General features: G+C 40.9%; 1 protein-coding gene across 1 annotated transcript; it reads left to right on the top strand.

The window, feature by feature from the left end:
* The first annotated feature begins 8110 nt into the window (after positions 1-8110).
* Positions 8111-24272, top strand: TSPAN8 (tetraspanin 8). Its single transcript, XM_054801391.1, has 8 exons — positions 8111-8291; positions 12892-12954; positions 15630-15758; positions 16388-16462; positions 16548-16655; positions 19323-19460; positions 21511-21594; positions 24050-24272. Exons 1-8 carry the CDS (start codon positions 8232-8234, stop codon positions 24101-24103), a joined length of 711 nt encoding a protein of 236 aa, XP_054657366.1. The 5' UTR covers positions 8111-8231; the 3' UTR covers positions 24104-24272.
* The last annotated feature ends 228 nt before the right edge of the window (positions 24273-24500 follow it).

Genomic DNA, 24500 nt, shown 5'->3' with positions numbered 1-24500 from the left:
TCTAATCAAAATCCTTGCTCAAATGACTCTTTTTATGTGTAGTTAGCATACTGTTAAGCATGTCTTTCATAAGGATAGCTTGAATATGTTTAATCTGTACTACGGTGCTATGAAAAGAAAGAAGATGTGTCCAAACTCAGCTCTTAGCTACAGCAGTCAGCACAGCCATCTGGAGGTCAAGTATTTTTAGAGGTCTGACTTGGATTAGAGTATGACCCCCACGCACATGAATCATCACAAGGATTAATGAAGTGTATAAAGTGTGTGTGCTTGTTAATCTCATCTATGGACATGACAAAGGAAGAAATTCTTCACTTTGAGATAGTAAATGGTTTAGCAAAGAGAAGACACAAAGCCTAACCACATACTGATGGGGAGCCTACAGCTTAATGGAAAAGTGTCTTTTATTATCTTAACAGTTAAGAGCTACAGTGATTGTGCTCAAAGGAGGCATGACATGAAAACGATCCTGTTTCACTTTTAGCCATAAAGTTTTCACTCTTCTTCCTTTTGGCATTCCTACCTCTGTTTTAAATGTTATCTATTATATAGATTCTATTTTAAACTAAAACTGGACTTTCATAATTCACCTTGATTTTAGTTCGCACTTCCTGTTAAGTTCCTCTGGCCCATGCCATGGATATAAACCTGGTTGCTCAAGATTTGGCTTTGGCTTGGCCAAATACTTTCACAGGGGCAAGTATTTCTCGTAGCAACTCTGATAACATAAAATAGGAAGTTTACTAACCTCATTTTGGCTTGAGTTGTTGCATTAGTTATTTAACTGTAAGGTTACCAAGGGCAGATTCTCTGAGGCTGAGTAGTTCTATAAAGATTATCTTTCCTGGCCCTGCAGAGGAGGTTTTTAAAGTTTCGGAGTCAGCTCTAAGACATACTGTGTGCAGAGCTTTGAAACCTTTCACGGATGGTGGCAATCAGAGGCTCACCCCTTCTGGTATTGTACTGTTCGGCACTGAATGAGTCAAGGGAATCAGAGAGCAAGTAAGGGAGCATACCATGGCCTCCAAAAGGCTGAACTGGTCTCTAAGAACTTCTGTGGATACAAAAGCCCTGAGTTTGTTCCAGTATGCATCTTTCTTTCTGTCTCAGTAAGGGAGGGTTTTGGACACTTCTTATAGCATTGAAGAGAATCATCTTTACGCAACAGCCAAGAGTATCCTAGCTCCATCTGCTTGTCTGTTCAGAGGGAGGTAATCCCAGAAGACTTGTGAAAGCTGAAAAAAGGGGAACTGTTTTTACAGTAGTGGTTAACATTTGGAGCTTAGCACTGGATGGTACTGAGATTTCTCTGAAAGCAGCTCAGCACTCTCAGCTCTGATTACAGTCTTGGGAGGCCAGCAGTCCCTCAGCATGGGCTTCTTAGCTTTTCTGAGGACCGGGCTCTTTACGGCATCTTTCTTCAATGGCTTCAGTAGGAAATTAGTTTTTAGTACAAATGTGAATTGCACATGTGCAAGTTATAAATCTGGATCATTGCCAGTAGGTAAAGCCGCTAACTCTGCTATTTGGTAGTTACTATAAAGTTTTCAGTAATACTCTTCAGTTCTCTTCCTGTCCTTTCAGCCACAGAAAAAACATTTGGAAAGAAAAGAGCCTTTTTATGTATAGAGAGGATAAATGAATAGCACTTGCGGGACTAAGATGAGTGGGAATGAAAATAGGAGTTTTTTCAGCAAATGTTTATAGTCTGCAAATGATAGAATTTTCATATTCAAGCTTTGTAAAAAACAGCACTCAGGGGCAGAAATGAAAGGTTTGTGTGTGAGGGGATTAAACGGAAAAAGCAATGTGACTATCTGAATCAGAAAAGACCCCAGTGTCCACAGAGCGCTGCAGAGCAGCAAAGTTTAATGTCAGCAGGATTGTGAAGGTCAGTGAGCAGATGACGGTTGATGGAAACTCCTCTCTGGACTGTGAAAAGACTATACACATCTGGTAGAACAGTCCCAGAGGATCTCTGCGTTTCAGGGGGGTGTGAAGCCTGTAGCTCACTTGCTGTGTAGTGTTATTTTGATAGCATCACTTTGTCTACAGCAACCATAGAAAAATAAAGAAGCTCCCATTCAAATTTCAGAGCACGGATGTTTTACCCCAAATGAGACTTCAGGAATTAATAATGTTGAAAGCTAAAGATTGCTTACTTATATTTGCTTTTTAATTTTTGTACATGTTTACTTTGCCAAACAGAGGTATGCCTCAGTGAAAGTGGGGATTGAGTGTCATATTATCCTGAAATAGAAGAAATATACTTGTCAAAATAAATATCAAATCTGCTTTTTTTGAGCAAAATGTCATGACAGATGTTATGTACTTGCCGTGTAATAATTCTAAACATAACTGGTGACCACATTGCCTGCCTGCCCATATTATGCAGAGTTTTCATATAAGGCATTAAGAAAGCATCTTTATAGGGAATAATATAATTATAGTTACATAACTGATGTCTCTAAAACAACAACAGAATAACCTAGTTCTCCTTTTCTAACCTATAAGTATCTGACTTTTGGATCAGAGAATAAGTGTATACCTGTCTGGGCCTCATGCAATTTGGGACACTTCCCACCCATGGCTGGAGGGCAGCAGGGAAAAGTCAGAGAAAAGTGTCACATTTTTCTGGCAGGTTTGTTCTTTTTCCTTTGGAAAAATTAGGGCCGGGAGGAAGGTTAGCTGTATCATTTCTAATCTGTACTGACAGTGACTTACCTTATAAACTTCTGATTTAGACGGGCATAAACAAAATCAGAATCAAGTTCCTGGTGTTTAGACCCAACTATGAAATATGCATGTTCTTTTCCAGGAGAAACACTCCTAGATCAGTTCCCTCCTGCTTGAATAAAAAGGTGATATTCTAAAGATGCATCTGAAGCCTTTTGATTCTTCACTGGGAAAGGCTGTTCTCTGTGCTTTTAAGGCATCTTTCTTCAAAATGATCTGTACTTTACAGCACAGGCAGTTTCAAGATATGCTGAAAATGCCAGGGGTCAAAAACACCGCTCCTTATGTTAGTAACAGCTCCCATACGTTGACTCTTGCCTACATAATACAAACCTACAAGAATCATATTCTGTATGGGTTCTTTAGCAAGCATTTTTTAAACAATGTTAGGCTTAATACTATACTTACAGGCTAGATAGTGAAACCCTTCCTGACACTGATTAGCATGCTAATCCATGATGAATTCATTCTGAAACCAACAAAATATTTTAAATCCGGAGACATATAGTTTAAATGAATCCTGACCAGGCACTGGGAAATAGGAAATCCCTGACATAAGCCTTACATAAAAGAACAGCTTAGTTCATGAAGTACATAAATGAGCAAAAAGGATGTAAAACAGCCAAGGCGACTAGCAGTAAATGGAAAGGTCTGGGGAGGCAGGGAAGGTGAAGAGAAATATGTGGAGTAGGTATGTGAGTTCAATCATACTTAAGGACTTCTCTTATTTTAATATGAGCCAAATATCAATGAAAGCTTAAAGATATGTGTTTCAGAGATTTTTCAGTTGAAAAGCTTAGAAGAAAACCAGTGGTGTACGGGAAGAGGAGGCTGCATCCTTTGGGAGGGAGAGCGGATCACAGGCAGACCTGCTGCACGAGGATTGTTTTCTGGTGGAAGAGTTGTTGCTTTAGAGGAAGTGAGAGTGTTCGAGACACTGGACCTTGCTAAAGCAAGAACATATGAGTGATGTTGGCATCAGGCCACAGAGCGCCTGGATAGGAGTCCAGCACAGAGCTGGCTGGGGATTTTCTGATGAAACTCTTTTGTCAGAGCAGGAACCTTTTGTGAAGACATATCCCCATTTAAACTCCCTCCCCAGGGGACAAGATTTCCAGCACTAATGTGAAAAGCGTGCTCAGAGGGAGGGCATCATGCACCACTTGACCAGCACCCCGATGGCCAACACACTCACCTGAGCCACAGGAGAGTCCCCCGCTGAGTGCCTGTTCTGGGACGAGGGATATCATACATCTGTGGTGCCTTTCTCAGGCCTTGTGAAGTGGGGAGAGTACCAGATAAACCCAGCTCGGAGCTGGGACTGGCATGGGACACAGCAGACTTTGCTTGCTCCTGAGTGTACAGACATGGCTGGGACATCTAGGTTTGTTTTGATGGTCAGGCCACTGCCTCTTCCAAGCTGGGTTGCTCACCAACTCATGCGCTGGGCTGTATCTTTTAAATAAAGAGTTTACATTTATTGGCTGGAGTGCAGAGGAAATTAGTCATCATGAAAGAAGGGTTTGCATTGTTAATGGCTACAAACACCCATTAATTCAAAGTGAAAGTAAAAGCCCTAACAGGCAAGAAATCAGTTCCCAGTGTGACACCAAAAGGAGCACAGTTCACTCAGCCCATGGGAAACCGAGAGGCACCAGATCCTGCTCTGAGACACAACTTTGTTCATCCTCATAACAGTTCAGGGTGCAGGAGGAGGGAGGAAAAGAAAGGAGAGAAGTCAGCAGCAGTGTTTGGCACCGAAGGACCACACAGGATAGCTTTCTGGGTGGACTCTAGCTTGCTCTGAACTGGAACTGCAGTGGTGCTGGGATCAGTGCACCGCTGAGCTGCGACAAATCAGCACCTCTGAGAGACTGGGCTTGCTGCTTTGGGTCCCACGCCGTGCTGAGGCAGCTCCTCGCCTTTGGGCTGGGTCAGGGAAAAGCCATCTCATGGCAAAATCTGTGCAGATGTGCCCACAGTGTTAAATGCTAAGGCCAGATCCTCATTTCCTTTTTTTTCACACTTCTTACATCACTAACAGAGTAAAAAAAAGAAAAAAAAAGTCCTAAAAGGGAAAGAAACATGTTCTTCCTTCAGAGCGCTATAACAGCATAAAAGCTCCCTTGTGAGACAGAGAGCCCCACTGGGGAGGCTTTTGGGTGGGATCCATCTCATGTAACTTCATTTTTCTGGGCTCACTTTTTGATCAGTGGAAAAAAACAGGCAGTTTAAGGGCACAGTTCACCTGGCCTGTTTTCACGCCTGTTTTAGGATAAGCATTACGAACCTATCTGTAGCTGCTAGGAAGTGTCAAAGGAGAGATGCTTTACTCCAGGTTCATTACAGGTGTACTGGCGTTTTCTTCTGCCAAAATATGCCTCTCCCTGTCTGGTTTCTTGCATGACACAGAGGGCAAAGTCAGCATGTCGTCACAGCTCCCATGTCACAGTGGGGAGCTGTATGTGCTGCGTCAGAGGCTCCCGCCCTGTGCTGCACCCAGGATGTGCACTGATAATCCTCCTTTTCTAATCTGTAAGGAGGGGCAGTAAGTCAATGGGGCTTTACAACTTCTGTACTGGGAAAAGCTTTTGAGCAGTTTGTGGCACAGGCTTTGTTATTCGTAGGGCATAGCTGATCATCTAAAAAGTTAGTGGATGGGTAATGGGAGCAATTTCACATGCAGCCAAATAGTGGCAAAATTTCTCATGCCCTTGCTGTCATTCATAAGCCTCTGCAATTAGCTGCATGACCTTCATACTTGTAGGTACAACTGCAAGCGTAATCTGTGCCATAATTGTGGCTTTCTCCTTCTCCAAGACATATAAAAAAGCACTGTGTAGCCAGGAAATAAGAAATCATCAACTCATACAGAAGATTTAACCTGAAAATCTGTCACTGAATGGAAACCGCTTGTTTCCTTTTAATCTTAGATGACATATTTTTACTTTGGATACCATTAAATACAGATATGAAACATGTAGGAATTGCAGTAAATTCAGATACTGAGTTTCTATTCAGGAGCCATATTTGGAAACCCACTTGGAAATGTATTTAACTTTGACATTATTTTCTATTTGCCATCTTAGAAAAGGACCATCTATCAGGTCCTAGGAAAGTCTATTTTTGCCTTTTCCAAAGAGATCAGTAATCATATAAAATGCAGGTAGATTCTTCAAGGTTTAGGAAGAACTGGGATCTTACCAGAACTTCCTTGTGGTTAATGTTAAATAGGCATACATAAAAAAGAAAAAAAAATCCCAGAAGTTCTGGCAAATTTCTTCAATGTCCACAGCCATAAGTATAAAATTGTAATGAAAATGGGTTTGAGATCTAAATCATATCTATCTTCAGTTGTTTAAATTTCCTAGACTTAAAGAGAAACTCAGCTGTGCTGGTATTACACCTCTAGCTGACGCAGACCCCGACCTGCCCCAAATCCAGGAGTGCTGTGAAGGAAAGCAGGGAGGCGAAGAGGGAGCAGACCACTTGCGTGTGAAAGGTCCTTGCACACCAGCCTTTTTCGAAGGGCCAAGTGTGCTAATGCTCATGCTTGCGTCCTATATTGTCACTGCCCTAGCATGGTTTCCCTCAGACATCTCTGACTGAATGCCTGGGCTAAGTATCTCACAGATAACAGTGCCACAGCTCAAGCCTTCTTTAATGAGTATCTACTGTGCGTGAAGATTTATCGCTCCGTAGGTTTTGTTACAAAATGTTTTTTTCTGAACTCCGCTTATAATAAACTTAGTTTACTGCAATTGCATGGTCTGATTGCAGAATTATCTCTTCAAATCCTGTGTCATCTGTGATTCTCTTATTACCCTTCATGTCCCTTTTCATCCAATTTTATATGGCCCTTTAAACTTTTCTCATGATTCATCTGTGGCTATGGCATCCCTCCATAAAGACACCCACATTTCTCAACTTACTTATTTGTTGAGTGCTTTAGATCTAAACCATACCACACAGTTGTTTCTCCCAATCCTTACAAAATCTGTATTTCATGAGTGCAATTATTTTTAGGAACATTCTCAGATTCAGGCTGGATATTGCGAAATAAACCGGTCAGACAGCTGATCTCCTAGAGTTAGGAAAAAAGAGTATTACTCCAGAAAGGAGCCCAGAAAGTCAAAGGCAGGTATAGAGGTACTCATAAGAATGGGAATGGTTGTGTCTGTTTAAATATAATCTGTGAAAGTGAATGGAGAGATGACAGCAATGCACCTTCCTTCAAAGCTGGTTTGGAGAGCAGCTAGAGGAAGTTGTTTTCAATGTAGAGTAGATTTTTTTTGTGAATTCTGCAAAAGCTAGGCTCTAAGCTACATATTTTTGTCACCATCTACAGGTGTGTTATATACTAACACTTTTTTTTTTTTTTTTCCCCAAATACAGACAGCAGAATTGAAGGATGAGAACTGACAATGAAGACTGAAAAATAGGCTTGGGCCAAGGGGGCTTCATAAATCAGTTCAGTCCAGCATGTCCTTAATCTCTCACATTTAAATCCTTTGTGCTCACCTGCAAAATAAAGCTTCTTTTTTTTTATGACGCACTCAGAGGAACCTGTGCCTGACCCTCATCCCTCCAAGGACTGCTATTCGGGGCTTCTCCAGAAAATTGGCTGATAGAAAAAACAGAGCAATGATACCTTTATTTTCCCCTCAGGATTCCTGGTTTAAGGAGCACAAAATAAAACAAACAAGACATAAAACAAAAATAATGAAATAGGTTTATTGCCTTGCCTTCTGGGACTAATTTAGCTCCTGTTGCTGAGAGGTATCCTGCACCTGACACCAAAACTGTGACTGCTGTGCTGGGGTTCACAACACTTTTGGAAACCTGCACAGCAGGACATTTTGTGTACTGCAGTGCTCAGGTTCCCAGGGTCCTGATTTATTTAGGAAGAGGAAAAGGATCTGAAGTAGATGCCAAGAGGTGAAAATGGCGACATATTCCTTACCCCTCCTCTACCGCGACAACACAGACCCATCCCTTTACACCGGTTGAACGTCTGGAGAGGGAGGCTGAACATGACCAAATGAACGTTGGCAATGATCAGTGGGCAATGAAAGAGTAAATCCTGTAACTTAAAAGCATTAAGGAATGAAATCATTTCTACCTCTTAAAAGCATGTCTATAAAATGCTCACTTCCCTTTCTCTTGAAACTATGGCTTTTACTTTCAAGGCATAGGACAAGACTAACATGACTGGAGAAAAGTACAAATTACAGAAACGCAATAATAGTCTGGAGACTCAGTGATAACAACTGGTAGCGTTTCCCAATGCTCTGGTTAATATTTACCTGTGGTATAGAAACTATTTAAATAACTATCGATGCCTTGGTCACAATTTTTGCTTTCAGTAGCAGAGCACAGTGTATTTGACGTGGTTTGAGAGGTTTTCTGAAGACGCAGGAACTATTTTTATATCAAGGTCAAACTCTTAGGAAAGCTTCTTCTGCAGTTCTCATTTTTGTCTCAGCTTGTGGAAAATGGCGGGTGTAAGCAGCTGCATGAAGTACTCCATGTTCATCTTCAACTTCTTATTTTGGGTAAGTTGATGTTTAAATTATTAGTGATGCATGAAATGTGTTCAACATTATTTGAATGCTGTAGTTGAAGGAATTGTAAAGAAAATAGAGCATAAGTGGAACCAGAGTACGACTCTAAATCAGAGAGGGGAGAATATGTTTAAATTTTGCCCTTCCCTTTGTCTTTTTCCTTCAAAAGTAGGAGCTTTTCCACCACATTCAAAAGTAGACCAGCCATGAGTCTGTCTCCCTGCCCATATCATGCCCCTTATGTCAAGGGACATCATTCAATTCAGTCAGAAGATAACAGACTTTCCACTTACAATGCATCATTCTCTTGCTTTTATTGTCTGCTGCCTGCATCCAAACGGCATAATCCTGAAAACGTAGTTGCAACAGAAGATACGGAAAATTCACTTGTATTTTTAGCCTCCTAATTGATAAATGGTTTTCATATCCTTCTTTGTGGTTCTTTGCTTTACATTCAGCGTCATAATTAGTTTCTGATGGTGGACAGTAAACATTTGTAAAATGGTATGGGCTGGCAGTACTGCCGATAGCTGTATTGAGGCAGATACAGCACAGGGCAGCAGGCAGGCTTCTGGGTGTTGTATTTGTCACATCTCAGCTGGTTTGCAAGAATTTCAGGTCCTGGAAGCTCTGGAAAGGTTTGAGTTAAAGAAAATTTCTCTCACAGTTCAACCTCACTGTCGACTTTCCCGACAGAGATTTGTCAGGTTCACCAGAGGTTCACTGAAACCAGAAGCGGAACTACTAGCCACATTATGGGCTTTGCCTTGAGGGATTTTTTTCAAGTGAAAAGGTGATACCATTCAAAAGGGGCCACAAACAGTAGCCTTGGAAAATTTGTGGCTAGCCAAAATGAGAAGAATTAGCAAAATTCTGTGATCGCTTGTGGACCTCACAAAGAAATTCCTAACAGGCCGGTGATAGTTTGGACTGCCTCCCCCCTCTTCTTCCTCCACCTCCATCAAGGCAGATTGAAGAAATTTGACATCTGTGTTGAAGTTTTTCTGCAATGTTACTTAAAAGAGTCCATAAGTTTCTGACTTGGAATTCCTGCCCCTCAGGATGTTTCTCCTGTTCACATTCATCTGTATTTACTACAAGCTAAAACACAGGCAAACAAACTTCCCAAACCTATCTTCATGCCAAAGTTAGGAAAATCCATACTGCATTCTGGGGAAGAATATGCTGAGAACATTTGCTGTGCAGGTGACTACCTGGATGGGACAGAGGAGGAGAGGAATGCAGCTATAATTACTTATTTTAAAGGAAGGGGTTTAGCACTACCAAGATAGAGAAGAACAGACATGGTGCAAACAGGAATATGGGGGAGTAAAATGAAGCTGAATTCTTTGATTCACATTCCTGTCTCTAATTCCTGGAAATCATGAAATTGCTGGAGTAAAGCGCAGGGAACAGAGATGTCTTTACAGCCACTGGTCCCATAGCTGCTCTCCCTGGTGCACAAGGCAGTTGGCAACTAGAAAGTTAAACTGATAGTGGGAAATGAAGGTGACTGTAACCTTAACTAGATAAGAACAATGACTGTGTATTTACCTGGCATTCTTTCATTTTAAGCCCTTTGCAAGCTCTCTGGGAGTGACCTCTCTTAGGGCATCCAGAAATGGGCTTTCCAGCCTTCTGATGCCTTTTTTCTAAGCAGCTCTTACAGCATAGTACTAAGAGCGTAAGCCCTGGAATAGTCTAAGCTAGCTCTGCAAAGTGGCTCTGGCTTCACTACATAATGTTTGCCTCCTGGGAACCTGCAGCCCCATGAGCCCCATGCTGGGCTCCAGCGTGTCCATAGAGTTTTGCATCCTCCCAGTTTGGTGAAAGCTGAGTGTGGGCTTTTGAAGACCTGTGCTTTGGAGCTGGGTGCCTATATGGAGCTTTTAATAGTCCTTACGTTTATCCTTAAGTCAGTTTTGTGCATTAAACCTGACACGTAGATCAGATTTTTCCTCTTTCCCTTATTCAGAGTTTGCAGGATATCCAGTCTAACCTGCTGCCCTCATTCTGTCAGCCTCTGCTACTCCACATCATGCAAAATTGTAGAATTACCATCTTCTTGCACTAAATATTGATGTCTGATTCTAGTTTGAGGCAACTCGATTAGTGACAGAGCAATCTTTGATCAGTTGTTAATATCAGACTTGCAGTCCCATCTACAACCAAAGTGGCCCCTTCCTCATACCTTACATCTGAATATCTAGATCCCTGAAAGCAGCAACACAAACTTAGCCAGTATGCTGAGCCATAGACCACATTCTCTGTAGGACCTTCCTAGCACTGTTAATTTCAGGTATTTCAAGGAAGTATTCCAGTCAAACGAACAGGATCAACCTTGTAGAAAGCTCCTCCTGATACCCTTAAACTGGTTGCTTAAAAAGTGTGTGCCAGTGGATGGAATTTCACATAGGTTTGGTATTCCTGTGTCTGAGAAGTGCAGAGTCTTTATATACTGCTGGTTCAGAGTCACAGCAGGCTCATCTGAGGTGATATTAATTTAGCTGAGCTGTATTTCTTCATCACACCAAGGCTGAAGGGCTTGAGAAGAGAAGGACCGATTGAATTTGAGGAACAACAGTCGTGTTCCTGCTCAGTTTACGAGACCACAACCAAGATTCCTGGTCAAGGGTTGAGGCAAAACTACAATAGCCATCTAGTTTTGAGAAAATGGGTGAGGACCTTTTCAGAGAAGTTCTTTTCATTCCATTGGAAAATACTCGTTCATTAAAAAAAAATGAAATTTCCTGAAATGAAAGTTTCTTTAGTTGAAACTTTATTTTAAAAAAACTTAATAATTAGGATGGATTATTCCAGCAAACTTGAAATGTTCTACTTGGACTCTTTGGGAACAGATCATTTTGAGTTGTTATTTCAAAACTTTTCCTTGTGTGTTCTTGTACACTTCGTATACTATGAAAATAAACAGGAACAAAACATTAAGATTTTACTGGAATGGAGCATTTTTTATCAGCCTAAACGAAGTCAATTTTTGTAATTAAAATATATACATTTTATGAAATTGTTTCTTTTTTGAATGAAGGAAATAAATATTGTAGCATTCCCATGTGATTGCTAAGTTCCTGTACATTGAGCTATATTTACTTCTACTCCTGTGCTGTATTTTTATGGGAGGTCCTATATAACAAATAAGGCAGTGGGTCAAATTCTGTTTGGATTTGTAGCAATAGCTGCTTCAGTGGAAATTTTCACATTAGCAAGCCCATGTTGTCTGGTGCATAGCCACATGGCTCACACAGTGCTCCTGAACAAGATGACCCAAATATAGACTCATGTGATACCATCACTTTCTAGGCAGATTCGGTGGGATTCAGGTTTCAGTGGGGAGTTCTAGTTAAATTTGATAACATGATGTAGCTGTCATCGATTGTATAACTTTCCTTTTCATGTTTAAAATGTACTTATAGGAGCTTTACTTATAGCAGGAAAATGTGTGGTACTCATGTCTCAGTGCTGGCTCTGCTCCATATTAAATAATCTGCTAAAGTCATTATGGTCTTTGATGCTGAATATTATATGAAACCTTTTGCGGGGAAAGTATTTTTTAAGAAAAATTATCTAAAACATATAAAAATAGCTCTTTTAATTTTAAAAGGTTAGGAATAGTCCCAGTCTTCACGGGAAGCTCATAACAAAATTTCAAGGCCATTTACAACTTGAGTATTAATGACATACAGGAAGATAATTCTAATTCTGACTAGTCTCTGGTCCTCAGTGATCTCTCTTTCCTACCAGTTGTCTCAGTAGGCACAATCCTTACACCTGATTAGCCTCTTAATTACCTGTCTCCAACACTTTATGATTAGAAAGGTTAGGACTGGAGTGACTGGTGCATAGCGGAACAGTACCTCAACGATCAATGGAACAGGAGCAGAACTAGTGATTAGGGAATTTGTCTGGACCTGGGATTCATCTGCCCTGACTTCAGCATCTTAAAGGAAGTCATTCTGGTCTAACTTTCACGTGTCCATGATTGAGTATGGTGGTTTTCTGTAGAAATGTAATGGAAATAACTACGATAGGCATTTTATAGGAGGAATATTCTAAGGATTGGAGATGGTCAGATATTGTTACAATAGAAACAATGTTCATTTAGAACTTTTCCTGATGGTTTTATCATAGAGAATATGTCTCTAGATACATGTCCTGAATAATTCTAGAAACAACATTTATACAAACGTCCCTTCCTATCAAATCTCATGTGTTTCCATTATACCAGAAACAATGTTCTTTACAGCCATGTTACGTACATACTATAGCCATTTATATTCCTTTCTCATCTGACAGAATTTCTGTGTGCTTCCCAACCACATGTATAAATCATCAAGGAAATGCAGAGTCCTCTGAGGTAGAAACATCAGGGATTTGGTGCATAACTGAACATTTAATTACCCTTATGAAGTTTCCTGGATATGAATCAATATTCTATGCTCCAGCAATTCATGTTTCTTTCACTTTGCCAAACAAATTATTTCAGAATTTTGGCCAGCATCTGGTGCAATTTGGATGTTGAATGTTAATCTAAAATTACTGATCTTCCTAAATATTCTTTATTTTTTTCCTGCAGGTGTGTGGTTCCATTATTTTGGGAGTTTCTATATGGATACGTGTTAGCAAAGGTGCTCAGCAGGTAAATGTGTGCAGTCATACCAGAACCATGTAAAATGTGGAAGCTTCTGCATACACTTTAATTCCCCATCTTAATTTCCACAAATTTCTTATATTTTTGTTGAGGTGGTTTGTGTAGGTAAAGATTAACACTTTTTATGACATTTAAACAAGATTGTGCAGGTAGTCAGATAAAGTGATTGATGTAAGCACAGACGTGTGACTACAGGAAGTGTCCGCTGGTGTTGTTAATGTAGGTTCTTGCAGATGCACACTGATTTCTGTTGGAAAATATTTGTCTCTCTCCCCTCTAATGAAAACTAATGATGCTTTTGTTATTGATTTCAGTGTTGAAGAGAATAATGAGGAGCCAAGCAGCTCCTAGACTTTTCAATGTCTTTCCCTATTATAATAGTCTAGTCATACATATTCCTAGGGTTACTTCCACATGTTTGTGGGGAATACTTTTACCTTTCTCGCTGTCTTCAATAACACAATTCTTATTTCCCCAGTAACTGCAACTTTGAAAGGGAGCAAGGATTTTTCCCTTCTCTTTTCAGTGACTCCTTAAAAACACCTTATCCTTTTCCCCTCATATTTGTACAGAAAGAATTTGAGAGACCCAAAAATCTTTACTTAGGATTAAAATGTCCTAACAGCCCTCCTGGAGGGGAAAAAAAAAGTTCCTGAGTTCCCCTCCTGGATTTTATCTGTGTTATTAAATTACTTCAGACTTTATGACTTTCCTTTTGTGCAAAGCTAGAGAAAATACAATTTTGAGGAGCCCTTGATCTTGCAGACATGCAGCAAAGGCTGGTACTGTCGGTGCAAAGGCCCTTTGGTCCTGTGGGCACCGCCAAACTTTTGCCAAGTGCGCTCCCATGGCACTGGCCTCTGACTCACAGCATGTTTTCCTCCACCCTTGGGCAAAGCTGATTTCACAGCTCATAGGTGCTTCTCTGAAAGGCACTGTGCAATCTTTGTATGTTAGTGCTTTGTTATACTAACAGGAAGGGCAATCTGACTCTAAGGTTTAATCAGCATATTTCTTCTAGTGAATTTGGGACATAAAAATATGGCCCAAAATGAATCTGAAAATTTAATTGGCATACTTCTACTTCCAAAAAGGCTTTCTGGCCATAGAAGTGAAAAAATGGCCAGGTGTGACATGGAAGAATTTTTTTTCAGCTTTCAGACTGAGCCTTTAATATCGATTAAGTTGCAAATCTTCAGATCACTCCTCTGCTGCTCTACCACAGTCCATCAGTTAAGAACAATTTTTAAGGTGGAGATAAGAAGATAGCTTTATATATTTCCCGCCATTTGACTGATGACACTGTTACTCTTTCTTAGCCAGTCCCAGATGTCTCATGTCTGGCAGAGGGTGGATACAGCAAAACTTGGTTCATGATGACCAAGTGCCATGGGGTAAATTAGGTCATGGTGGAAAACTCTGCCATTCTCTGCTGTGGAAGAGGAAGAACAACAACTTTCACTCCTCAATCAACATTTTACAAGAAGCTAAAATTGCCATACTTGCTAGTTGACCATCTCTAGTATGATCGCTCAGATGGTAGAATGGAACTTGGAAAACATAACCACTATTATCTTTTCTTATTTTTTGAGATGTTTCCTATTCAGAAGAGCATACCTAAGTGTGTCCCAAACTGGTTTCCTGAAGTGACACTTAGTGCTCCCTGAAAACTGTGAATTAAGAGTATGGACCAAAATTGAAAGCATTTTCTCACATTTTTGCCTCTAGGCAGGCAAAGTTCCCATTCAAAACCAATGTATGTTTTGCCTGAGTAATAATTGAACAGACCATAAGGATTTGGCTGTAGATGAATAGAGCTTTCTAAGAATAAATAACAGGAGGTTCAGTCCAACTTGGAAGGGGAAAGAACAACACATTCTTCAAATTATACTTGTCTATATACCTTTGCAATTTCCATCAGAAGATAAATGTGACAACTTCCAGACATTTTTGCTAATCTTGGCACCAGCCACACTGGAAAATATTCTTTGAACATTTTCCTCTATTCTGGCCTTTGGCCTTAGTCAGTCCTGTGGGAACTGAATAATTTGATATTTAATAATATTGAGGTATAAGAATTGTTTAGTTGAATGTCCCACACATCAAAATACAGTCCTCATCTCCGAGGGTAATATTAGAGATCATGTCTAAAAAAAAGAAAAAGAAAGCTGCTTTGGAAAATGCATCTAACTATTTCTCTAGTATATCCAGCATCACTTGGAGAAGTGTTCTCTCAGGAACAGCCACAGAATATGTTCCAGGCCTTCTAATGATGAACAGAGGTTTTGTTTCTTTAACATTTGGTTAATGTAGGAAAGATTTTGAGATAATCAGTTTTGCTACTTCCAGTAAAAAGCAAAGATTCATCAACTGAAAACTCACTGAAAGCCACTTTAAAGACAAGAGATCTTTATTTACTCTGTGAAGTTGAGTTTCATCTTCTTCAGAGACAGACTGCGAAAAGCCAGGTTCCACCTAGCTCCCCAAGAAAACGTTCAAGAAGGGGGCATTAGAGGTTTATTTATTTATGGATCAGAATTTCTCCATGGTTGCTAATCAGTATATTTATCAGTTATGAAGTAATTATCTTGTTTGGGGTGGATACAGATGTTTTTAGGAGGAGTTTCTTGTAGCTGAAAGATTTTTTTTCCCTCTCTTTTCAGGAGTTGGAGATAGACAGCAGCCTGTTTGCAGGGGTTGATCTGCTGATAGCCGTGGGCTCCGTTATTATGGTCCTTGGGTTTCTGGGGTGCTGTGGTGCCATAAAGGAGAGCCGGTGCATGCTGCTGTTGGTAGGAAAGAAAAACATTTGGCTACCATTACACACAGCTACATTTGATGGATAAGGCTTTTGCAAGTAGTTTCAAATGAGGATGAGGGCTTTTTTGTTTAACCAAATGCTTGATTATGATAATGTGTTTTCATTGCTTACCTTGTGCTTGAGCCCCTTCTGAATTCTAGTGTAGAAAAAATGATGGGTGATCTCATCAACAAGAAGACAGGATCCAGAGACCCCCGAGCATGTCACTCTTTTTTTTTCCATCCAACCATCACCTAAGTTCCTGCCACCAGTCCTCCCCTACTACCTATCCCATTTGATATCATAAATTCCCAGTTGTTCCCTTTGCTGGTCCTCCTAGAATGTCCTCCCTGTCCTCCTGCCCAACACCTACACACTGCCTATCATGCCACCACTCTGGCATGCACTTTGTTTTGATCACCAGCTGAACACACTCTGTCTCAAGCACCCCTTTTTCACATTGCCAGAGAAGGAATAACTGGAACAGCTCTGACTGGAACTTCAGTTCATTCTACCTACATAGTTATTTAAGCACATGAAAGCTTAACATTCACATAGAAGAAATTATATCATCTTGGTCAAAAGTACTATAGCTTTCTCCTCCTTTTGTTTTCTTCCTAGTTTTTTATTGGACTGCTTCTGATCCTGATCCTTCAGGTCACAGGAGGTATTTTAGGAGCAGTGTACAGATCTCAGGTACAGTATTATTCTGCATTTTTATTGATGTTTTCACAGAGTTTTGTTTCTACCTCAAAAATTAATAAAATATTTGGACTTGCAGATTGAAACATCTCTGAACAAGACTCTCCTGGCAAGTGTGGGTTCATTGCAAAGCTCTACAGAAGAATCTAAAGCATTTCAAGAGAACTTCCAGAAGTTTGAGAGAACGGTAATTAAAACGTAATGAAGGGCAGGGATTGTTGCTCTTTGTTCCATCACACTGTCTGTGCTTCATTTTATGGCTACTCTGCCATAGATTTGAATTTCATTCCCTGAGGATGGGGAAGGGTCAGACTTAAATGCAGGTTAAAACACTACACAAGGGGCTTCTGCTCTCTTGATGTGACATGGGCTTTCTGTGATGATTTCTTTGTGCAATCGTGTTTATAAGAGCAATGAAGCAAGGATGCACAAGGTGCAAGTGAGACTGACAGTTAGCTAAGCTCTTTCATGAGAAGGCTGCCTACTCCTTTGTTACAGCTTTCCCTTCTGAAGGGACATTGCTCCCTCACTGTATCCCAGCTAAGAACTATCCAGTACTCTTAAGGCAAGATTACCCCAGGGATAAGGAAAACTTTGGAAGTGTAAGTGGTGTTCCTCAGGGGCTGGTGCTGGGACCGGCACTGTTCAACATCTTTGTCGGCAACATGGGCAGTGGGATCAAGTGCACCCTCAGCAAGTTTGCCAATGACACCAAGCTGTGTGGTGTGGTCGACATGCTGGAGGGAAGGGATGCCATCCAGAGGGACCTTGATAGGCTGGAGAGGTGGGCCCATGCGAACCGCATGAAGTTCAACAAGGCCAAGTGCAAGGTCCTGCATGTGGGTCCAGACAATCCCAAGCATGACTGTCGGCTGGGCGAGGAATGGATTGAAAGCAGCCCTGAGGAGAAGGACTTGGGGGTATCAATTGATGAGAAGCTCAACATGAGCCGGCAGTGTGCGCTTGCAGCCCAGAAAGCCAACCGTGTCCTGGGCTGCATCAAAAGAGGCGTGACCAGCAGGTCGAGGGAGGTGATCCTGCCCCTCTACTCTGCTCTTGTGAGACCCCACCTGGAGTACTGCATCCAGCTCTGGGGGCCCCAGTACAGGAGAGACTTTGCGCTGTTGGAGAGAGTCCAGAGGAGGGCCACAAAGCTGATCAGAGGGCTGGAGCACCTCTCCTGTGAGGACAGGCTGAGAGAGTTGGGGCTGTTCAGCCTGGAGAAAAGGTGGCTCCAGGGAGATCTAATTGCAGCTTACCAGTACCTGAAGGGGCCTACAGGAAAGATGGAGAGGGACTGTTTATCAGGGAGTGTAGTGACAGGACAAGGGCTAATGGGTTCAAGCTGAAGGAGGGTTAATTTAGATTAGATGTTAGGAAGAAATTCTTGACTGTGAGGGTGGTGAGGCACTGGAACAGGTTGCCCAGAGAGGTTGTGGAGGCCCCATCCCTGGAAATGTTCAAGGCCAGGCTGGATGGGGCTTTGGGCAACGTGGTCTAGTGGAGGGTGTCCCTGCCCATGGCAGGGGGGTTGGAACTAGATGATCTTTGAGGTCCCTTCCAACCCTAACCATTCTATGATTCTATGATTTGGAATATCCTATTGCTATGAAGTCATTAAATGCCATACTTTACTGTGTAAGAAGGAGGAAGAAATATGATAAAAGGAAGGTTTGTGATTATACCTACCCTGGCTTCCCCCACCAGCAGGACCCCAGAATGAGGACACTTAGTGCCAGCTTGCTCCAAAGTATCACACAGGGAATACCCTTGAATCTCACTAATATCAATGATGGTGTAGACCCCTGCCCCTCCACTAGTACCTGTGTCTATACATTCACAGAGTGCCTGCTATTGGGTTTTTTTTTTTTTTAGTCCCTAATGGGTGATGACTTTGCTGAGTAGGCTTAAAGAATTCCTATATTTTTAAAGGCTGCTGGTGCAAAAGAAAAGGAAGCAAGAAATGGTATTTGGGTGGCTTATACTACTTCCACTTCTCCTTCCCCATTCCACCTCCAGCCCTGTCCTCTGCTTCTGAGCCAGCTTATTTCTTCTGATATAATAAGCAGCTCCCTGGAGAGATGATTGAAGGATGAGCAAAATGAAAAATCCCATAATTACTGTATTAATTTTTAAATAGACCAGGATTGCTTTGTTATGTCTCACAGCCTTTGCTTTTATATAGAATTATGTGAATATTTCCAGCTGCTTTTTAAAAAAGGGAGGACCTCAAACCCAAGTCTGCACCCCTGAGCTCTAGTGGCTTGAATAAAGTGGAATATGAAATGGAACTGCACCTGGTTTAGGTTTCACAAACCCCAAAAGAAGCCCTGGTTTGCTCAGTCCGTTTCTAATTTAAAGGGCTAAACATCATTTAAGGTGTTTATTTTTCTAGATTTCAGAGTTTTATGTGCCTGAATTTTACATTTTCAGCCTGGCTTTTTAAGATGTGAAATGTGGATGTTACTGGAGCTGTTACTTACCTTCTGCAAGTATAACTTACAGAAATAAGACTTGATTCTCAAAAAAATACTATATCCAGCATTGTTCTATGTTCCAGTTCCATTTTGGCACTGACAATTACTAGCTTTATAGTATGTTAATTTTTTTTGAGCACTGAATACTGAAAATGTGGTCTTTTTTCCTTTTTTTTTTAACTTGTGCACTTACATTCCTATAACAGGTAAGGAAATGTAAAGGGTGTTTGAGACATACCAATCTGGGACAACTTCCACATGGGAAAAAATGAAAGGAAATTTCTCTCTCGTTGTTCCTCTCAGCTCCCTTGTCTACTCCCCTTGAACTGCAAATCACCACTTTTTTCCTCATCTCCCCATTTCCTCCTTTCTTGCAGAACAAGTGCTGCGGTTTGCTGCATGGACCTGAAGACTGGGGAAAAAATTTTGCTAGTAATAAAATCTGTGAGTGTGAATCACAGGACTCATCAACAGACATCTGCACTGTCTTTCAAGGCAGATATATTTATAAAACGGTAAGAAAAATATAATGTTCCATTCTTCTTTCCATAAAGAGGTTTTAACCCAAGGTTGTCTTTGGTGACTGGCATAGTCAGCAGTTCTGTATCTTTCCAAAAAGGCAAGGTTTTCTTCTTCTCTTCGTTAGCCAGGTTTGCCCCTGTGCCATCTGTTATGAAATTACTGTGCATAAATTAAATACGCTGCCGCTTCCTCTTCCTGGGATGCCTCTATTTTAGCTGTGCCATGCAGTACCCTTAGGACCTCAGCAGTCTGCATGGTTACTGTGGGTGAAAACTATTATGGTTGGGGTCAGGGTATGCCTCTGGGTCAGAGGAGCACATCAGCTTCCCTGTGGCTCTCATTCCTCCCTCAGAAGTTCACACCCAGGCTCATTCTGGTGGTAGACATGTTGACTCGGAGGCTTTCAAAGGGCTAAGGGATACTGAAAAACAAACAAAACATATTAACTGCAAGACCTTTGGGGTTTTATAGTCCTTTAATAAAAAAAAACCCAGAGTCATTTTGCAGGATCTGCTAGAAAGAAACCTTACATGTTGTAGGCTTCATGGCAGCATACACAAAGTGTAATTTCCTACAACTACGGCCTTTTCAAAAGTTTGTGGCAGTTAATATAATAATAAGGCAAAAATGTCCGGTGACAGGTAACAAGAAAGCATACTCAAAAATTGGCAGGTGGGCAGCAGAGATCTCAGTTAATTAATTTCAAGATTTATCTGTCTCCTTATATGGAAATTTGAACTCCATGCATACAAAGAAAAATATGGGGGGAAAAAAGTGAGAAACTAGCACAAAATAGCTACATTTTCAGGATGCTGGTGGTACTAAGTTTGACAATCTGCCCTTAGCACAAAGCAGATTTTAGCAAATGTCCATTCTGGTTGTATGCTTTTCTAAATGAGCAGCTCCTTAGCCAGGTCCTGCTAGAACACTAATTTCCTCTCTGCGTAGTCCCACAGAAGCAAATACTTTTTTTAAAGCAAGGCAACAGTCTGGTTAAGTAAGGGATGCCAGAACCCAATCTGGAAATAAGATGTATACAAAGAGGCTGTTTTGACCACATTTTAACATCTTTTTGGCCTCAGGCAAACCCTCAAAGGACACATGAGAAGCCATCAGTGAAATTACTGCAGGTGCAAGATATCGCTCACATGAACACACAGATTTCATGGTGGTGTTAGATGCTAGTAAAGACATTCAACTCTTGTGATCCAGGAAAAAAGGTTTGAAATTCAGTGCAGTTCTGAGTCAGCTTAAATGAGCGGTTTTTCAGAAGGACTAGAAGGAGAAGACCCATGTATTTATTGTGAGGGAGGAAATATGGTGAAAGAATATAACTATATCTGGGGGGAAGGCAGTTGTAGTGTTGGAACAGTACCATAGTTTTGATGGATTTAAGCCGTACTTGGCTTTCTCTACAGTTTGCAAAAGGAGTATTGTCAATGCCTGGAGAAGATGCGGTCATTATAAGAACAGATGTATGCATTTATTAAAAAGGAGAGTAGTTCTGCATAGAACTTCAGATATGATTGCTCTCTTCCTCCCAGTCCCAGCCCAAGACCACCAAACATTTGTCAAAATTAATATTTAAGCTAGGTTTTATATCCAAATAGTGATAGTTGAGCCAGATTCTAATAATGGGCTTTGAAGTTCCAAATCCAAAGATCAGATTAGTGGGAAACTGAAGTTCTTTTTCAGATCTGGTCATTGCTGCATCGGCTCTTTCCTAGCAGTGAATAGTTATCAAGTGAAAGTAAGAATAAATGCTTCTTTCCTTGTCGATTGAAAATCATGCAAACATTAGGCATTACAGTTGTATGTCGTCCTTTGAAATTGTACTCTTTTATGGTCATCTACTAAATTGATCTGTGTATAGCTGTGTTCTTTGTGTTTGTTAGCAACAAGCCAGAGTAAATTCAAAGAGCCTTTCTTTAACACAGAGAGAAAGAGAGAGGGCATGAGAGGAGTTATTTTAGAGGATGCATTCCTATTAACCTTAAGATAATATTGCTCACCTAGAATTAGTCATTTTGTCTTATTTTTCAGCCTTGTGGAGATGTGATTATCAAATACCTTAAAGACCATCTGCTCATAATTATGGGGATTGCCTTTGGACTGGCCGTTATTGAGGTACCAGTATACACCGTTAAAATATTTAGTAGCTGACAAGCAATATGTCCTACTTAGAAATATACTGGGATTGGGATTAAAACACCTGGTTTGCTCAATTAATTGACAAGGGAAAACCACCTCTCACCTTAGCTATAATCTTACTGTTATTTCATATAAACAGTATACGGCTGCCAAGCTGAGAACTTCAGGTGGGGTCAGACCACCCTGCTGCCTGTATAAGGGTACCACATGGCACTTTTTCTGCAAAGATTTGACAGTCCTCGAGCCAGGCTGTGCCTTGACAGTGAGCCCCGTGGACAGAGGGGTGTGTGGATACCCAGCCCCAGGAAGACAGGAGGCACCTCCTCTTTGCTTCCTTTGCTTGAAGAAAAAGTCATCTCATAAGAAAACTTTGTCCCCTAAACTGCATATTCTTATCACGGAGAAATTATGATACAAAATTATTATTCCAAGAGCAAAATTTAGCCATCAAGATGGTGTGTGAATGTGCCTGAGTGCGCACCTGTGCTGCTCCATATATTCCTGTGTGTAAAAAAAGCAGAGTATGTGAGCTCTTTATTTTAATTGCTTCATCATACACTGAAGAATAACATGCAAATTTTTCTCCAAAGAGAGGAGGAAAAACAGTGAGGTTACCCAGTCAGCTACTTGATGAATGATAGGCTTTGATTAGGAGAAAATGACAAAGAAACAGGGGATTTCATCATGTTGCTTTCTTCAGTCATTTTTTTTCTTTTCCCTATTCCTCTGTGGTTTCCCTCCTCCCTCGCCCTCCGCCCATGGATGTTTGAGGGAAAAGCAGAAATGACGAAGATTGCTGTGCAGAGTTCAGTCTGTTATTCTGAGTGAAAACTTCTTAACATCTTTGGCAGAGGATTGCACCTCGTGGTAGAAGAGTGGGCAAGAGCCCCAGCTCAAAAATACATTTCCAGGAAAATAATAGTAAGCGGGGAAGAGTTACGCAGCTGCAGCACTGGGAGAGGACAGGCCACTAAGTTCTTACTCAGTACAGGCTTCATGTTATTTAAGGCGCTATATGTGGGGGGTGAGGTCTCTCACCTACATGTAGACTTTGGGGGAAAATAGGTGAAATAGGCCAATATTAAAAGGCCTTTAAAAATATAATAGAAATGTAAAATTGCATCTGTATCCCAAACGTAAGTTATAAGTCACTTTGCTCTAGTTACTGCAGTTACATGAGTTGTAGCACTTAGTTCATTGGCCATCATTCTTCTCTGTTCTCCAGTTGGCATTTTCTGTGGTGGCTGCCTCTCCCAATCATAAAAGGATTAGAAAACAACATGAATAAACAGTATGAGCCTCAGCTGGTACAAATTGTCAGCTGGCAAGTCACACTTGCTAAACATTTAGCCTTTCCAAAGACATTAACATATTATGACTTCTCAAATAATTGCAAATCAAAGGTCACATGCTTAACTATCTCTCTGCTCTGGAAAACCCCAGATAAAAAGAAGCTGACAAGGAAAAGTGCTCTTCCCTAGCATTCCCCTCTCTGCCTGCTCCATTATGCCACTTGTGGGCTGTTAATGGTGAGCTTACCCTATTAGTGGAAATGATACTAAGAAGAGCCCAGTTTCACTTGGGCACAAGTGAAAACACAGGCATGGTATGTCAGGGAAGCCCTGTTGGCTTATTCCAGATGTGAGTTCATCTCCTCGTCTTCCACTTTTGTGAAACACCTTCACAGACTGGTTAATTTTAAACCCAGAAGGAAGCTTTCTGATCTTCTGTCACAGGTTGTGGAATTTCACCCAGTAATTCCCACTACAGAAGGTGACCCTACTGAATTTTATATTTCAAGCAACAGCTTCTTTAGTGGACTCAGTGTTTCTATCCCAAATCTATTACTGATGAATATAAAATATTTGTTGCATGATTGTTTGCCTCTCAAAACGGTAGAGTATGTGTATAGATGTATGACTACATACATATACACATGTATGCCTTTACACATATATTTACATAAAAGAGTGACAGTGGAAAAGAAGAGAGATTTCAAAGGGAAATAACCCTTAGAATACGCAGCGGAATCAGAAAGTTCCTCCAACTTTCTTAGAAAATAAAAGACTGAATTTTTGTCCACATTTCTTGAGCTTCTCAGTATTTGCTGCTCCATTGCAGCCAACAACTGCATTTTAAATCCCCAGAGTTACAGGGTTCCCCATCCACAGAGGCAATCCATCTTTTAAACAAATGAAAGTTTTCCATCATGTCTGCAGTCTTACCTGTGGTACATACTGATTTCATTAAAATGGCTATATTCTAGAGTCATGTTCTTTAAGAATTGCATTGGAAAAGATCTTCTGCATAGCAGATTTAGCCTACATGTAAATCCAAGACATTTGCAAACAAAATGTTCCCACTGTGTATCAGTTGTATCCTGGGATTTCCAGGACTGCCAAGTAATACCAGAAATGTCTTTGTTTTCCAGATACTCGGTTTGGGGTTTTCTATGAGCCTCTACTGCCAGATCCAGAGAAAATGAAACTGTGGAAGTGTCAGAACGATGTCACCAGCCAAATCAAAACCTTTGTAGATAGAGGGATATTTGGCTTGGCACATTCAGATAAATATACGCGTGTCCCACGCAGCTGTTCTGATGAAAACGGCAGCCCAAGCGCACACGGATGCTTCACAATTTGCAAAATGACCTCCTTATACTTCATAAGATTTAATGAAGTGAATGTGAATTTTTATTTGCAATAAACATCTTTGTTAATGTTTCTGAGGAGTTTATTTTGTCTGAAGATAGCATTTAAGTCATATTGAGATTCCGAGCTCACCATGCAGTCTGTCCACAGGGGTGTTATGCCACCCGTAGCAGAGGCATCATAAACAGCTGCAAACGATCTTGCAGTGGCTGGCTGCTCCAGGGAATCACA

This window comes from Grus americana, chromosome 1, assembly GCF_028858705.1.
Source record: "Grus americana isolate bGruAme1 chromosome 1, bGruAme1.mat, whole genome shotgun sequence".
NCBI lineage: Eukaryota > Metazoa > Chordata > Aves > Gruiformes > Gruidae > Grus > Grus americana.
Note: the sequence above shows the minus strand (reverse complement) of the source record. Positions and strands in the feature narration are given on the sequence as shown.